The following is an 18526-nucleotide window of genomic DNA, read 5'->3' as shown; positions in this document are numbered from 1 at the left end:
GAACTCAAAATCCACCCAACTTTGCCGCCGCCATCCTTTGGGAGGCGGACAGATGTTCTCTGTTGTGTGGAGGGGAGGGACTCTAATTAGCTGTGTTGATCAATTCCATTTCCCGTGGCTGAAAACCCTGCCAGAGATCTATTTACAAAATCCCAGGAGGCAAACTTCCACCTCTTCTGGTTTATTTCTTGGTGCAGGAGAGCATTGGGAGATTTAGCCAAAAGAGGAGTGAAGCTTTTCATCCTCAGATGTTACGATAAAATGGTTTGGTGATGGTACAGGGCGTAACAATAAGATTTTTTTCTTTTGGCTACAACTTTAAGGGGTTTTTTATTGTCTGTTTTGTTAAATTTGAGACAGTCTGTTCTATTCCCTAGGAACAGGTGGCTAACAAGATGGTTGATTCTAAGCAGACGAGACTACACAGAAATGTATGTCAGAGCTAAGATAAAACAAATTTTGAGTCAAGTAACAGTGATTTTATATTACCATTTTCTTGAGTCGAATGTTTCACATTAATACTTCTTTTCTAACTTAGAATGACATGACTTGGAGTGCTTTATGGTTCATTGCTACTTGTAGTGTTCAATGAATGGGCCAAATATGATTCTAACTGGGTGATGAACAGTTGCTGGTTTTTCTCCAAAGCTATACTAGGTGTTTAATATAAGCATGTTCTTTTTTCATATACTGGTGATAAGATGATTCCATATGTATGTATGTCTAAATATATATATTATATGTATATATGCATTCGTTTTGGCTCTATAAATAATTGTAAAAACAAAATTCAGTGTTCTAGACACTATTTTTAGATAGAGAAAAGTTATGGGAAAGAATCAGAAACCTTGCTGTGAGAAAATGTCCTTCTAAAGCAGTTCCCAGAATCTCGCTAAGGATGGTTAAAGAGATGATTTATATTTTGCCATTTTTAGAGACATTTTCTTTAAAATATTATTCAGAGTTTTTGGTTTACTGTCTCCATGAGAAGGAAAGTAGAGGGCTTAGGGGAAAGCATGACTAAAAATAGAAAAGTTAAATATATGGATTTAAATGACAAAGATAACTTGTGTTTATAATAATATCTTTTCCTAGACCCATTGAACAAAAATTATCAAATATCTTGGTTAAATTATTATACAAAGAAATTTTCATGTATTTTCACCCACCCCAACCCATATTATCTGTAGCATGCTTTTCCATTCATTCTATCTTAGTTTATTAAATGATAAATTAGTAGGTGATGTAGATCATCAATAGGATGTTTTTAGGATGTGTCTTTTGCTCATATCACACAACCTTAGAAATGTTTGGTAGATTAATAGGTAGTTAATCAGATATTTAAAGCACATACTATTCAGAATATAACCGGGGGATATTTTAAAATAGTCTTTGGTATTCTTGAAATAATTCCATGATAGGTATTTGTTACCACTCCCAGATCAATAATTCAGATCCAATTTAGGCTTTTGAGTGTGAAAAGATGTCTGTTGCCTTATTAAGACTTCTTTATCCCCCTCAATTAAAAATAAAATACTATATAAGACCTCAAAGGGCCAGGGTTGGACTGGTCAGTGTAAGGGATACTAAAAAAGTGAGGTGGGTGGAGATTTTGCCCCATCTTTTATATTTTGTTCTAGATGTATTTCCAAAGCAAATGTTTTTATAAGCCAGAAAAAGAATTATAAATGGGACAGGTGTAGGGAAAGCAAGCTAGGAGCTAGGAATATCTTTAAAATAAGAAAGCAGTGCTTACTAACTTTCCCCTCTAAGTTCCAAAGGCCTCTGAGTATTCGAGGGGTAATGTTGGGTAAAGTGACAATGGCTCTCTCTTGTCATTACAGCTGGAAGACCAGGAGGAAGGCCAAGGCTCAGGTGCCCACATGATCAGCACAGCCAGGGTACCTGCAGATAAGCCAGTACGCATTGCCTTCAGCCTTGATAATGCCTCAGGTATGCTCTGCTTTGAGGCAAAGTGTTGCCTCCCCAGCCTGCTGCCTTCTTACCATCATTTTTTCTAGTTCCACAAAGGGCATTTAAAAATGCACGCCTGGGGACTTCCCTGGCAGTCCAGTGGTTAGGAGTCCGAGCTTCCGCTGCAGGGGGCAGGGGTTCGATCCCTGGTCAGGGAACTAAGATCCTGCAGGCTGTGTGGCCAAAAAAAAAAAAAAAAAAATGCATGCCTGGCATGAGCCAATGTTGGGGAGAGTGATTCTTCATCATGCATCGTTGGAGAGTGGCTTCCAGAAATGCCTCTGGTGACGCTTCCATCTCCAAACCTTTGGTCGTTTGAGCACATTTCTTCTTCTTCTTTTTTAAAAAAGTATTTATTTATATTTATTTAGGCTGTGCCGGGTCTTAGTTGCAGCACTCGGGACCTTCCTTGCGGCATGAGGATTTTTAGTTGCAGCATGTGGACTTCTTAGTTGCAGCATGCATGCGGGATCTAGGTCCCCCACCACAGATCAAACCCGGGGCCCCTGCATTGGGAGCACGGAGTCTTACTCACTGGACCACCAGGGAAGTTCGTCTTCTTATTTTTTTACTTTTTCCATTTTAGTTTTCTTTTATTATAAAATTCATGGAGCTATAACAATTTCTAATGAGAACAAATTATGTCATTGTTAAAACTGCATGAGGAAATGTTTATTAAGAGCTGGCAGTTGGCTAGGTAATATAAAAATATCACTGTCCCTGTTCCAGCAGCATTTCCTGAAGCCTAAGTTCCAAATGCTGGTTTCTCACTGGTGCTCCCACACTTCCGGCTAGTAAACAGACTTCAGCGGGAGTGATGAATGGGACAGGTGAGGCGGACCTTCTTGAAATAGTATGGTCTGAGGTGAGGCTGCCGTACTTAGAGCCCTTTGTCATGGCTTCCTTCAATGACCTCTTAACACACATACTCAGTTCCACCGTCTTTGACAGGGGACCTCAGGTGATGTGAGGTCACAGCAGTGAGGAAGGGAAGACTTGGATCTCTTCCACTGGTGTCATCTTTTGCTTTCAGTCTAATGTCATCTGTTAAAATCACATAGTCATACGCTTAAACAACATTATCATTTAAACCTTGCATCTTCTGAGCATTGATTCCCTCCTTCCTTCCTTCCCTCCTTCCCTCCCTCCCTCCCTCCCTTGCTTCCTTCCTTTCTTCCTTCCTTCCTTCCTTCCTTCCCTCCTACAATGCTCCTGTAGGAAGGAATGCTTTAAAAAGTAATGATTGAAAAGGGACAGGTTCCTCCCCAAAATAATGCAAAGTAAGGATCTGGGCTCTGTGAAGTCTGACACTACACAACCCATTTAGACTTTACTATACCAAGTGATTATGGTGGTGACACCTCTGCCCTGGGGTTCCTGGACTATGCAGCCCCCAGTGGAGAATTCGTTCTAGAGTAGGAAGAGGTGAAGCCTTGACTCTTCATCATCTGTTCTTCCAACACTCTTCCCATGGCCGCTGTTATATTATATTCCCAATCAAGGTTGCCTTGCAAGACAATGATGAAGGGGAAACCTCCCAAAAGGCAAACCAATCCGTCTCAACTAAGAAATGACAACTGCCACTAATTGCATTTGTCTTTGCATTAGATCTTCACTTATATTATTTCTGATCTTTAAAATAACCATGCAGTGTAGGCATTACTATTTCCAATTTGCAGAGACAGAGATCAAGGTCCAGAGGCCCCACTGTTAGTGAGTAACAGAGTTATGATTTAAACTCAGGTCCCTAGACTGGACTGTCTGAACTCTTCATTATCCCATCATGCATCTCTAGGAAGAAAAAGGAAGCTATGTTTGTAGGGAAAGAGAGTATGTAAGAACTCTCTGTACTTTCTGCTCAATTTATCTGTAAACCTAAAACTGCACTAAAAAATAAAGTCAATAATTAAAAACAAAACAAAAAAGAAAAGCTCCTTCTTTTTTTTTTTTTTTTTTGCGGTACGCGGTCCTCTCACTGCTGTGGCCTCTCCCGTTGCGGAGCACAGGCTCCAGATGTGCAGGCTCAGCAGCCATGGCCCACGGGCCCAGCCGCTCCGCGGCACGTGGGATCTTCCTGAACCGGGGCACGAACCTGTGCTCCCTGCATCAGCAGGCGGACTCCCAACCACTGCACCACCAGGGAAGCCCGCTCCTTCTGTTTTTACGCATTTCATAAATGCAAGATTTTGAGGAATAATCAGTGCTTGAGTGGCTAGCTCTCAAGACAGACACATGTAAACCCAAAATCCCAAGGGAGAAAGAAGATGTACAATTTTCTTCCCTGTGCTCGTGTCCCACCTGAGCAGGACAAGTCCTGTCGCAATCAACAGTGTTACAGAAAAAATCTAGTATATAAAGCTTGTTTATTTCAAACAATATTATTATATCATAATTTTGGGCAACACAAATAAACATATTGGTCCCTCATATTCATTTTAACAAAATTTAATTTATGTACAGAAAAGAACCATGGAGAGGTGGATCTTCTCTTTGGGCTACATGAAAGACTCTTCCTTGAAGTACAATATGTACAACTTGTAATTAATTTGCCACCATCCTTTGAACCCTCTTGGCCCCTGACTGGGAATTCCTGCATGTTTTTCATCAGTCATTTTCGATTGGTTTGTTCCAGTCTCTTTCAAATGTCCCAAGAATGCCCACTTCTGAAATTCACAGTTTTTGATACAGTAGCTTCAAATAAGGGTTGTCATTTATTTCAAGTTAATTTCTGACTTCCAGTTCTACAGAAAGATGCTCACGAAGCCTTATGAAGAACCTTCTAAAATTAAATTTTGTAAAATGATCAATGTGTCCCCATATCTCTCGAAAGGGCATCTAACAAGAGAATCCAAGACAGGAGCTGGGGTTCTGTGTTTCTCCATCTTTCTTAAAATAATCACCCAAGAGCACTCAACAAAAACATATGTTCCATGGCCCCACTCCTCCTGCAGTAGGCTCGGACTGAAGCCCAGCAATCTGTATTTTCCCATGCACCTGAGCTTACAAGTGCACAGAAAGATGCCTTGCAGATATCTGGGGACACTCCCTCTGAATTCTCAAATAAGGAGTGTGTGGAGTGTCACACCAAGCAACACTTGCCATCATACACACTATGCATGCCTTTTGAATTCCAGTGCATGTGGTCCATAGACCACACACTTGGGGGAAAACAAAGGAAAAATCCTAGACTTTTACAATAAATGGGAAAACTAAGGTAAACTTTTAGGGAGTAATTCCTTATTATTGAGTCCATGATAAAAGGAGATGTCTTTGCCTGTGAACGTTGACTTGTTCATTTCTTACGAGCCTAATACAGTGCTTATTCCTCTGGTCATGTTAGGACCATTTCTTTTCTTTTTTTTAAATTTTTTTGCATATTTATCTGAGACAATTTAGTGTAGAGGTTAAGGGAATATGGCTTTGAAATCAGTGAGCTGTGGTTTCTAGATCCATTTCCATCACTGTTTGTATGATCTTGGGTAAGTCACTCAACTTTGCTGAACTTCAGTTTCTCATAAGATGTGTATAGTAATAACTCACAGAGTTCTTGTGATAGATAAAACATGTAGCATAGCACTTGACATAAATTAAGGACTCAGTTAGGCCCTGTGTTTATGATGATTGATTCTGGAAAATAAAGGAAAGTATAAAGCATGAAGCAGCTTTGTGTTTCACCTACATCTCACACTTCTACTTCTTGTCAATGTAGAGTTTATAGTATAACTGAGCTGTAATTATTTAGGGAGTAATTATCCAGTTGCTGGATTGTGGGTACCTCTGCTTCTGCTCTTAGCAGTTAGCTGAGCTTTACTTAGTTCCTATATTTCTAGCTTTCTGCCAAAGGCTGGTGATATGTGCAAAGAGAAGTACAATATGATCTCTCCTGTGGGGAAAAATCTGTCCCCCAGAGCAGATGGGAACAGCTTCTTGGAAGATGTAATAGTCATCCTGGGCTTGAAGGCGGGTAGTGTAGGAAAGGTGCCATTTCTGGATACCACGTATAAGAAAAGGAAGCTACACATCTTCTAACAATTCTTCTTCCTTTTCCCTTCAAACAGAAAGCGTGAGCAAAACCTAAGTCAGGAAGAGCACAATTTGTTCAGGAAATACTAAAACTCTCTTCAGCTGGAACAGAGGTCTGAACTGTGGAAGAGTTCCTGCCATTTACTGGGCCCCTCTCTGAGCTGGGCATTGTGCTGGAGTCTTAGGTAGAATGTCTATTTTAGATAGCAGTAGACTAGAGTTACCAAGTCAATCTTAAAAGTTTAGTGAAAGAGTTTGGATTTGATCAGAAGCAATAGAGTTTCAAGAGTCCTTGAGCAAGGGAGTAATATGATGAAAATGATGAGTGTTCAACTGAGATAGTCTAGAATGTGGGGAGATGAGAGAATGCAAGGGGCTTTTTATCATGGTACACAGACAAAGTGATGAAAGCCTGGATTAGAGAATGGAATGGGGTGATTGAATTCAGAGTACATTTGGAAGGAAGGGTTGAAAGGACTTGGTGATAGACTGACCTGGGAGATGGGGAATTGATTATTGATCATTGATAGCAGAATGAGCCACAAGTTTTCAAAAAGACTAGGGACCTCTAGGGGCTTAAATAAAGGAAGCAAGTCGTTAGGGAAAAAAAGCCTTCTAAAATACAATCACCATTTCTAGCCTACCATTAGAACCCGTCCTTAAGTAACACTTAGCTAGCCATAACTCCCAGAGGCAGCAACGCCTGTCTTTTTTTTTTTAAGAATATATTTTATTTAATTAATTTACTTTTTTGGCTGCACCGAGAGGCTTGCGATATCTTGAGATCTTAGTTCCCCAACGAGGGATCAAACCCGGGTTCTCGGCAGTGAAAGCATGGAGTCCCTAACCACTGGACCGCCAGGAAATTCCCAGCAATGCTTGTCTTTAATAAACTATGATATGACTGGTATTACCTCCAAACTGGGAATTCCAAAGAGTTGACTTTCTAAATTGGGACCTTCATGAAGTTACTTTTCTCAATAGAAAATGTGCAGAAGAGAAATAGGAATCCCACTTCTTGGGTTATTAGAGACTCACTGGTCCTTCTCCAATTAGAGAGGATTTAGAGTTAGACAGACGTGAGGATTTGATGTTAATTACTTGAGAATTTTCTTTATCTTCAGCAGAGCCAAAATCTGGCACATTCTTGTGTAAATCTAGACCTTGGATTTTTTTAAAAAAAATTTTGGCTGTTATTTAGAATCAAGGATAGTGGTATCAGCCTTAGCTGGTAGCTTTCAACAATTTGTTTAACAAATTTTTTTCAAGCTATTAGAATTTTTCATATCTGGGCATGAATTAATCATAAGACCTTTAGTTTAAAAAAACTAAAGACCCACTCTGCTTAAGTAATACTATTTTGTCCTCACACATCTGGTGTTTTGTGTGGCAGTGGGAACTATGTGGAGTAGCTGAAATAGCTAGCCTTGAATCTAGTTTAACTGGGTATCGTGTGAATGTCTTTTTGCATACATGTGCAAAACTGGCTCTCAGCAAAATTGTGATGCAGGTGAAATGTCTCTTGTCATTGTCCCCTTCCTTCAACTCTTTCCTCCCTCTGGTACCTTTTGGTGTTATTTCTCTCTCCCTCTTCAGGGCCCAGAAGTTTCTGTACTCTCTTCTCTTCACAGTCTCAATCCTTGCTTTTGGGAAAGATTCTGGAAAACCTCATTCACGCTAAGCAATAAGTGTCGAGGTTTACCTTTTTATCTCTCTCAGGGTGTATTTTTGTGTATCAGTAGGAGGTCTAGGGATAAAGTTCCCACTGGAATTCTACCAGCCAACTTGGTAAGGATGGCATTTGGGGACATGGGCTGGGTGAGCCTCTTTGAACTCTCCCAGGTGGCATTCTGTCCCAACTCTGACCCTACCTTTAGGGCTGCCTCAGCATGTACTGATAACAATAAGTTGAAAACCACTCAAGAGTGGGGTGGGAGTGGGGGGGTCTTCTATATTTACATCCTTTACAGAGTTGAGAACCACAGTAGAACTTAATTATCAAATACTATAAAATCAATAATACAGTATCTATAACCCCTTTGAGTTTGTTATTCTGATATCGGGTGAAGATTCTTTGAGATACAACTGGATTTATTGGTTGGAATCTGTTGCTTAAGGCTGTAAAGAAAGGTCAAAAAGGAAATGAATGCTTATGGAGTCCCTAGGTGCTTTTACTTGTACTATCTCATCAATTTAGTATAGGTGATAACTCTGCAGGAAGATGTTATTATACCCATTTTACAGATGTGGAAACATTGGCTAAGGGAGGTTAAATAACTTGCCTCTAATCAAGCAGTTAATAAATAATGGGACGAGATTCAAAGCCAGGCTCTTGGGGCTGTTTTTACTTTATTGCCCATTTGGAGGCAGGATCCAAGTAATAAAAGAAAAGAATGATTGTTCCTTTCAGCAGATGGCTTCCCCAGTGATCCTGGGAAATGATGGAGGAAAGTTAGTTCTGATATGTTTTCATAGAGTAGGAAAGAAGAAAGGGAGAGGTAAATTTTATTTAGTGGTGTCTGACAAATAAATATACTTCCAACGAGTTCATCTTGAAGCAGATGTTTCTGGGTGAGGGAGTATGTTTTTAAGCTGAATAAGTCAAAATATTCTTACAAAAGGATAAATCAATAAGATTCACAAAATTATAGCTACAATAATAGTGACTAGATGAGTGTTTGAAAGAAACGAAAAATCTGTCTTTAAACTGAATTAGGTCTCTCCATGCAGAGAAATATCATTCAGTCTATTTGATGTATGATCTTGTTTGCCTGATCGTTTTAGGTACTGGTTAAGGTAACATGGTGATTTTTATTAATTATAAACAATTGACAATCTGCTAGGTATCATACGAAAGCTCTACCTTTATCCATATCCATATCTATAGTTTTAAGTTTATGGGCCCTGAAAATTCAATGTGTATTAGATTCGCATCTCTAATGTTTAACAAGCAGAAAGCAAAGGTTAAAAAAGCTTTTGATGTGTTTCAAAATGATATGATGCTCTAACAAGAACCAAGGTACCCAGAAAGTTTAAAATAGTTTTTTTTGATGTATTGGTAATGTGATTTGCAAACTTATGTCACTTATTTTATTTCTAAAAATAAAATGTGAATCTTGATTTAGATTTAAAGGGAAAGTACTCAAAGACCTTTCATGTGTAAGTAAAAAAAATTTTTTTTTTACAATATCTTACATAGAAAGTGCTTTGATAAGGAAGTAAAAGAGAAACACTTTTAAAATTCAGACTTAAATGAAGAGAGCTGAGGTTATGGCCACACCAGGGAAATCTCCCTTAACTTGGCCTGAGGAGAACTCAGTAATTAGAGTCAGTGATCTTGACCCTACCTGTTCTCTTTGGATTATTCGGATGATGAAGATACCCTTAACCCCCATCATTAAACACATACATATGTGCATGCGGACACACACACACACACACACACACACGTGCCTTACCTCCCCATTACCACTTGATTGAGTTTATGGTGAAAAGGAATTTAAACTCGATTATATTAAGCATTCATTATTACTACTGATTATTTCCTAGGTGCCAGGCTTCAGGTGAAATGGTTGACATATGCATTCCTTTACTAATAAGTTTCTGAGACAGAGAATGTGACGTCCATTTTGCAGAGGAGAAAACTGAGTCTCAAAGAGATTATGTTGATTGTCCACATTCACCAATTAAAAAGTGGTCAACCCAGGGCTTCCGTGGTGGCGCAGTGGTTGAGAGTCCGCCTGCCGATGCAGGGGACACGGGTTCGTGCCCCGGTCCGGGAGGATCCCACATGCCGCGGAGCGGCTGGGCCCGTGAGCCATGGCCGCTGAGCCTGCACGTCCGGAGCCTGTGCTCCACAACGGGAGAGGCCACAACAGTGAGAGGCCCGCGTACCGCAAAAAGAAAAAAAAAAAAAAAATAGTGGTCAACCCAGAGATTCAAAGGCAGGTTTATCCATCCTACCAAATGGCACCAACCTGCTGTGTCCTTAGTGGTTAGGAGCCTTCACAGGCAAACAGTTACCAGGAAAGGTTTTTCATGAGCCTCTGCAGTGCAGCCACTGCCCAACTCACTTGCCTCTTAAGTGTCAGTTTGCCCCTGGTGCCCTGAAGGACAGTCTCTCCAGGAGACCGGCACTCAGGGGTTGTCCTGGAGGCAGGACCATAATGTGTAGAGGCACAGTGCAAACATTCTGGGGCTCTTCAAAAATTATTAAGAATTTCAAGACAGTGTACCCGGATCATTAAACCAAACGCGGGCCCGCCTCAGCAAAGAGCTCCTGCGACTGCGCAGGTGCATTCCCACGAAGCGGGCTTCGACTGTCGGAAGCGTAGACGGGTTGAATGGATTCTGGGCCAGCTGCCTCTCAAAGTTCCTGGCTGGGGAGTGGAGTGAGGTTTGGGGATGTTCTCTGAGCGTGACTTCTCCCTCTCCCGAGGTCTTCGTCTCTGTGTGGAAACCGACATTCATTCTACCAAGGATTTAGAGTTTCCCAGCATAGACCCAGTTGTACAATATTTAGGATGGAGGGCACAGTGGGATGGGGAGAGAGTTGACTCCAAAGTCCAGTCAAGATGTTGTCTAGAGCAGTTGTTCTCAAATACTGGTTCACAGACCTGGTCTGGTTCTGATGAAGTTTTCCTCTCTGATGTAAAACAAAAGAAATAAGGACAGCACAGTGAGGTTGTGTGTGTGTGTTTGTCTATAAAGCTAAATTTATCCATTATGATGGATACACTTGCATTCTCAGATTATATTTGTCTTATAATTTTGGTGTTAAAATGTTCTCTGTCATAAAGAGATGTTAAAGATATGTGGTCGTTGTTTTGGAATCTTCACTAGCTGAATAAAAATTTGGACAGTCTAAGGGCATGATTCCCAATGTTTTGGGGAAAATTTGACTGGCTCATGCAATACAAGTGCATGGGAACCCATGAAGCAGAAGGTGAAGAAGCACAGGGCAGCATGAGAAGAGCCCTGGGTGGGGAGACACCCCTTAGTCTTACGAGACTCTTCCTTTCGTGGGGCCCTTGTCCTCAGCTCTGCTCTGAGAGACTGGGACCAGATGACCAGCAGTTCCTTCCAGCTGTAGCATTATCTGAGAGCTCTGGCTGCATAATTACTAAATAACAGTGAGGATTTGGATTACAGACCCAATGGGCCTCCCTTATCTGATTCATGGAGAAGCACAAAGCAGACAATTTAAGGAAACCTGAAGCAGAATAACCACCAAAGCAACCCAACAGCTGCTAAATAGACACTGAGACAAGCCCATCATAAAATGTACTATGGTATGTCATAATGGTTGGGATACCAATCAGAAAGTTCTATATTAAGTACCATTGACTTAGTCACATTGTGTTTGCAAAACAAGCAGTGAACATCTGCTTATTAAAAAAAAAAATTCCTCCTTCATTCTTTCCTTTATCTTTCGTCCTTTAACAAATTCCTGAAGATACATTTTTCTTGGTCCATCAAGCCCACAGTGTCATTTTGGAAAGGAAGCCTATGAATTATTTTCTTAATGCATTAAAAAATGTGGTAAAGTGATTTGCCAGTTTGGCATAGAACCTCAGTCCCTGCCTTGAATATAATAGGCATTTAATAAATATTTGATTGATAAATAAATTTTAACAAAAAAGTACTTGCATTCTGATTTTTTATCACATTATAAACATATCTAGCAACTATTCTCCTTTTTTAAAAAAAGCCAAATTTTCCAAGGGGGTGTCTTGCATAGCTACTGTACAATTTACTTTGTGCTTCTGGAATTGTCAAAACAAACTTAACTGCTCTTAGGAACTCCGATCTGATATCACTGTCAAAATGTTTTACAACGATTTGGCCAAATGTTTGTGGAACAGCTGTGCTACTAGTCTGCCTAAGTCATTTTCCTTCTTTCTTTTTGGCCCAATCCTGTGATTCATCATTCTGCTTTTAGAATATTTGCCTATTTTTAAAACCAGTCAAAGAAGGCAGCCACTGTTTAAAAGTAAACACACCACACATCAACTTGGAGCAGCTTTGTAAGCAGCTTTGCAAGCCCTGAAATTTCTGGCTGGCAGGGATGCCAGCTAAACCAGATGGCATCAAGCAGTGAAATACCAGACTGGCTTTCAAACTCAGTCATCTCCTTACATCTGTCTTTGGTTTTCTTGTTTTCAATGCCATTTCCTGCTTGGATTAAATCAACTTTAACAAAACTCTTGCTATTATTTTGCCTTTCTAAAATATTTATTATATGTTTATTTCTATGTCAATCAATTAGACTTTTATTTTTTCCAACTCGAGGAATCTAATCTTAAGCCTTTACTTATCTGCAAAATTATCGGCTTGGTCCCATATATATGCCTTTACATGGTGTGACTATCAATAATGACAGATTTTTATAATGGGCTTTATTAATTCTGGGTCATACCAGATATTTGCTATTTACTATAGTAATGCAAATGAATAACTCTTTTCCTTTTTATTTTAAATTTTTTATAATTAAGCAGGAAGGAGCGTGACTTCATGGGGAACAAGGTGGATTAAGTCCCAGGAAGACTTGAGTTCCATTCCTGGCTGTCTTTTAGAATTCTAGAATGTACTATCTGCTCTGTACTTTGTAGAAGTGGTTTCTCCTTCTAAAAAGTGGCTGCTCATCTGTGACTATTAAGGTTGGGGTGCCAAAGTATAATATGTTCCCATTTACCCGTACCAAGTTGTTCCAGCCTTGAACTCAATGAGTGGAAATAATCATGATGTTTGGGTTATTGATATTTTATTGAAGTAAATTGAAATGCACCTTAGACCAAAGTCCATTTTATATACAAACTATAGGTTTTATAATAAAGGCTATCTCCAAAGGGTCAGTAGAAACAAATGATTATTTCTGTCTTTTTAAAAAAATTTTTCTGTTTTTTTGGTGCAATTCTTTGCAAATGATGGGGTGGATTGAAAAAGCCACAGTATTTGGCAGAAGTTGTCACCTCCGAGTAGAAGAAAGCATTCCAAGGGCCAAGGGATTGACTCTCCTTGTTTCCTTGTGAGATGGCACTCCAACCTGCAGCGAGAGTCTTGGGAAGATTTCCCTGTTTCTACTTGCTCTCTGCAGCTACATAGCGTCGGTGAACCTGGGGGTATCCATTGTCTGGCAGGTACAGGAACAAATGGATTCACAGTTGGTGCCCCATTGCCATTGTCTGAAGCCACTCAAGTGGCAATATTATTACACTACTCTTGACTAAATTATAGCAGAGGCCCTTAAGGTGTTTGGAAGAGGTGAATACTGTCCTTGTTTGAATGATATTTCTGGTGATTATCTTTGGTGCCTTCGAAGAAACGTAGTCTCTTAGAAGCCAGGAGCTCCTCGTGTGCTGTGTTTTGTTATGGATAGTACTGTCAGTGAGTAGGGAGAGGATGCTTGCTCCTGCGTTGTGTATGGCCCGTATTACTTCTTCTCGTTCAAAGAGAACTTCAACAGTTTTCATAAATAAATCTGTTTATGGGAGTGAGGACATAAAAAGCATGATCTTTCTTTCTTATAATTTAAAATAGATTTGGTATTGAAATTATTCATGTAGTCTGTACTTCATCATAGTCTCATAGTCATACCTGTGGTACCTGTGGTTGTCAACAAGGAGAGGATTGGAAATCTATGGCCAGTGGACCCACAGAGCCAGATACAGAGGTTCTGCTGACAACCCTCTAGTACCAGAGCTAGGTCAGCAGTATGTTCTTTTTTTTTTTTTAAACTTCCAAGGACAGTCTTTATTAGTGCTAAAATTACTTAGTTAAACTCCAACTTGAACTGCTACACTTTTATCTTTATCTGTAGAAAATAATGGAATAAACACCAATAGCTACTCACTGCTCTAGATCCCATAACTCTTTAAACTTCCTAGTGAGGGTCAAAATGCTCTACTTCAAGATCATATTATTCTTGAGAAGCACTTTATTCTGACTGTATGCACAGCTTTTCTTCCTTTTCTTTTTTTTTCATTGCAGCATTATTTATTATTACAAAAAATTGGAACTCAATATTCACCAATAGGAAAATGGACAAATACATCCAAATAATAAATGAATGAGTGAATACTGTATATCAGTTAAATGAACAAACTAAAACTAAGTTTATTTAGTTCAATCTCAAACACATAATATTAATCGAAAAAAAAGAACAAATTTTAGAAGAATATCTACAATGTGATTCAATTTATAGTTTAAAATCATCCATGCATAGTAATACTATATTACCTATATAGTTTGTGGGTGTATACATACATAATAAAAATATAAATACATACATATACATGATAACCTCTAAAATCAGGATAGTGGTTACTTCTGAATATGAAGAGGTAGAAGGGGAATAGAGTTGTCTCCACTCACCTTATTTCTTAAGCTAGGTTCTTACCTTTTCTTACCATATGAATTCAATTGACATGAATTCCATTAGAAATTCTGCAGTAGAAAAACTCTCCTCCTTGCCAAAGAATTGAATGGTACAATTCTCATCATCTTTTTAGTCTAAGGAGGTCAGCCTTATGGCTATGGCAAGGATAGCAGAAGTATGTTCTTGAAGAGATTCGGATAAACTTCTCTCAGGTTTCCTCTGATGCTTCTGTGAACCACCTCTTTTGATCCAGCAACACCTGCCTGTTGCCAGTCAGCCAGATGAAGGCAGCTGAGGACAGAATTGCGTGCTCTCCCGCATCAGGACAGTGTATGGGCCTCGGGTTGGGATTGCTTCCTGGTGCGTTGGGAAGAAACGCCCTGATCAGGTTACTGCCTGTCACCCACTGTAACCCAGAGGAAGCTCTGGTCAACTGCCTGTCAGTGGTGGTTTGTGGTAAGAGCAGAGGGCAAACCCATCAAAGCTTGCCACCCTTGGAGTCTTTCAGAGCAGAACTAACACTTTTTTTCACTAACACGTTCTTCTGTCCCAGTGAGGTTGTTCTGGTCACCTCATTATTACCTGGTTAAATAAAGCACTTTCCTGAATATCATATTTTTTGGTTTTGGCTAACGTAGGAGTATTGAAAGATAAGCAGTACTTCTTAATTGGAGAACTACTAGACTGAACATTTGAAGATTCTGATACTTGTTTGCAAAATTTTGGTCAAACCAACTATGCCTTCTGTGCTTCTGTTTGTACCAAAAAATGAGCCAAATTGCCTCTGCATTCTTTCTGTCCCTAACTGATGTATACTGACGGTGCAAGTCCAAAGATGGTAACAGCAAGAAAACTCTCCTGAGAGAAAGGGCTCTAATAGTGAAGAATCACTTTATTTTCATGTTTTAGATGATACACCTCCTGAAGACGCCATTCCTCTGGTCTTTCCAGAATTAGACCAGCAGCTACAGGTAAGGATTTTTCTGCAGTCTTTACTCTTTCCTCCTTAGTTTCACAAAATACAGTGAGTGGAAAAGTGGCCTAATTGAGAAAGATTGACCTGGAGACAGAGTGGGGGACATTTCACGTCATCAAGGTTTGCATTTCTAGGGTTTCAAGGTCATGAAGCCCTCAGGTAATGCCCCTGTCTGTTTATGTGGCTATAGCATGAGAATAGCAAGAACTTAGGGGACTTCCCTGGTGGCACAGTGGTTAAGAATCCGCCTGCCAATGCAGGGGACACGGGTTCAAGCCCTGGTCTAGGAAGATCCCACATGCTGCGGAGCAGCCAAGCCTGTGTGTCACAACTACTGAGCCTGCACTCTAGAGCCCACGAGCCACAACTACTGAGCCCATGTGCCACAACTACTGAAGCCTGCACACCTAGAGCCCATGCTCCGCAACAAGAGAAGCCACCACAATGAGAAGCCTGCACACTGCAATGAAGAGTAGCCCCCGCTCACCACAACTAGAGAGAAAAGCCCTCATGCAGCAACGAAGACCCAATGCAGCCAATATTTAATTAATTAATTTTTAAAAAAAGAACTTAGGGTGTAAGCTCCTACTTTTAAGGAGTTTTGGAGCCTGGGGACAGGGCTGGTCCCTGCTCTCCTTGGCTATGGATGTTTCTGGGCTATTGTAGTTTTGGCCCATTTTGGATTAGCGATTTAGTGATAAACTACAAGGGACACTTGTCATGTGTGGCGAGACTTCAGAATAATCTTCCTTTCTCTACTCCACGCTCACCCTCTCCCCAGTTCTCTGACAATTTGTAGTAGAATGTAATTATTTTAAGTTAAGCTTTTCTGAATACTGTCTGGCTTGACCTATGAGAAAAATATTTTGTGTGTGTAGTCTATGGATGACCTATCAAAGATATCTAATTTTAATACACCAGAATTATTTGAAAGAAGATAATTTATGACCCTTTAATTTTCTTTAGGTGATATATGGTGATTCCAGAAAGATGGCTTTAGGAAGAGGCTCTGCTTAAAATACCTGGATACTGGCCTTGGGTCAAATGTTCACCTGAGTACTTCACTTTGCTGTCACATTTAGACCAGTCTAATAGGGGTTTTGAATCCTGTGCACAGATGTTTGCTTAGTCACCACTTTTTTCTCTAAATACTGATTCTGAAAGCCTTTAGGAGGGGTCTGCCACCTCCAGTTCCCAACTGATGTTTCTTCTTGTCTTACACTTGGTAGCATTTCCCATGTGTGGGTGTGCTTGGCGTCCTGAAGTCATTTGAGTTTGGGGCCCCTGGACCAGAACAGCCCTTGACAGAGGTGGGAAGAACCAAGAATGAGCCCTTATGCAACCCAAGATAGAATCCTTTTTTTTGGCTCCAGTTCTTGTCTCTGTGCCCAGTGCACTGAATTAAAACCTGGAAGCAACTAGGTTGGGTCTGAAGAGCTGGTGTTTCACTGCTGGGGTGGTCCTCTGAAGATCTATCCAACACAACTCAGGTGTGACCAGACCTCTTGGAGGAGCTCTTGTCTCATCTCTGCGCAGGCCTGGGCATCGTCACAGCCCTCCGACAGAAAGCCTGCCAACAGAGCAATATCAGTAATGTAGAGATTTCTGAAGACTGTTCAGGAGGTTATACTAATGACCTTGCAGCTGTCAAAAGACAGCTCTGTTCTCCTCTAAAATTTCCTCTGCAGCTATCAGCCATCGTATCTCCTTCCTCTCCCGTCCCCCATGCAGGGTCTTCAGCCCAGCTCTCTGCTTCCTGCTGTCTAACCATATCCCCCAACCTCTCTTCTTCTCACCATGGAGGACAACTCAGCTGTTCCTCTGCTTTTCCGTCTGGTGTGCTTACATGACGTACAACCTTCCTTGCTTGGGTTCTGTCCTGACTGATGGGCTGTATGTGTGCTGCTCATGGTGTAGTTGGGATTGCAAAATAATAACTATATTTTTTTCCCAGTCACAGTTTTCCCCCTTTATTTTACTGTCACCACAAAGCTATTTTATTATCTTAGGAGTCAGCTGAAAATAAGGAGTTAATGCGTTTTGCAAATAAAAGAGGGAAAGCATGTTTAGATTCATATTCCCCCACCACTATTATGGATCATTAATTCTACTTTCTTGTGCTGACAGTTTTTTTCCTTTGGGAACATTAATGGTCTTCCCTGGCTCATGGATCATTCTTCCCAGGATTCATGGCACCTCTGGCAATTATCCAGATAATTTTTCTATTAAAGCATCGCAAGATCCCTTTGAATTTTATAGCTTTAATTCCATTTGACATATATTAGAAATTAAGTCTACTTAATTATTTTAATCTAATGAGACTATTTCATCTTCATTGATCCTTAATGAATTAGTCAGTTGAGAAGCTGATTTCAGGCTCAGGGGTTATGATACCCCCAACTTCCCCACCCTAAAATATGGTATTGCTTTGCCTCTTCATGAACAGAGAGGACCTTCCCAGCACTATAACTAAAAGCATTTCAGTAAGGGCTTGTTTTTTTGGTTGAACGATATGATTGAGTTTGTTATAAACATTTACCAGTGGCCAAGCCATTTGGTTAAGGTTGCCTCTGTCTAGGGCAACTTAGACAGTTACCTTTATTCTACACTCCAGGGTGTGAGTAACTAAAATATAAGATGGAGGGGATTGAGAGGGGAAAGATAACACAGAAAGCTACATCTAAAAGCAGACTGTTGTTTCCATGCTTAGCATAAGCATATAAATTTAAGACATTCTGCAGCAGGAAGTCTCTATTGAAAGCAATGAAGATGCTTTATGTATGAAAGGAACAATCCATTCCATGGAGCAGGCTGTCTTTACAGTCAATCCAGTGTGCTTTTATCACATAATAATGACTCTTGGGATTTAACCAACCATCATAATCCTTTACAGAAAAATAAAAGTTAGGTTACAAAGGCATATGAAGTGCCTTGTGGTTGTTACTATTTGCTTGAGGATGAACTGACCCTTACTTATCTCTGCTAGAGCCTTAGAAATGTGCCCAGTGAAAAATAATTGATACCAGCGGATTATTGCTGGCCTTCCTCTCTGAATACCCTCAGATTTAAATCCTACCCATGCATATTGAGTACCTCTAGGCAAGGGGGGTTTCCCCACAAACGACCTCATTTGATCCCCGCAACAACTGTGTAAGCTAACTATTATGTCTCCACTT

General features: G+C 40.2%; 1 protein-coding gene across 1 annotated transcript in view; it reads left to right on the top strand.

The window, feature by feature from the left end:
• The first annotated feature begins 380 nt into the window (after nucleotides 1-380).
• The window catches only part of MAP3K7CL (MAP3K7 C-terminal like), a 38942-nt gene continuing 20796 nt past the window's right edge, over nucleotides 381-18526 (top strand). The window contains exons 1-3 of the mRNA XM_089910349.1: nucleotides 381-431; nucleotides 1845-1953; nucleotides 15284-15345. Of these exons, the coding sequence (XP_089766475.1) occupies nucleotides 396-431; nucleotides 1845-1953; nucleotides 15284-15345 (207 nt within the window). The 5' untranslated portion in view covers nucleotides 381-395. The remainder of the gene's footprint in view (nucleotides 432-1844; nucleotides 1954-15283; nucleotides 15346-18526) is intronic.

The sequence above is a fragment of the Delphinapterus leucas genome, chromosome 4, assembly GCF_059928025.1.
Source record: "Delphinapterus leucas isolate spDelLeu-1000000601 "Yukka" chromosome 4, BTC_Dleu_Yukka2, whole genome shotgun sequence".
Taxonomy (NCBI): Eukaryota; Metazoa; Chordata; class Mammalia; order Artiodactyla; family Monodontidae; genus Delphinapterus; species Delphinapterus leucas.
The sequence above is the reverse complement of the archived record's forward strand: the minus strand, read 5'-3'. Positions and strand labels throughout refer to the sequence as shown.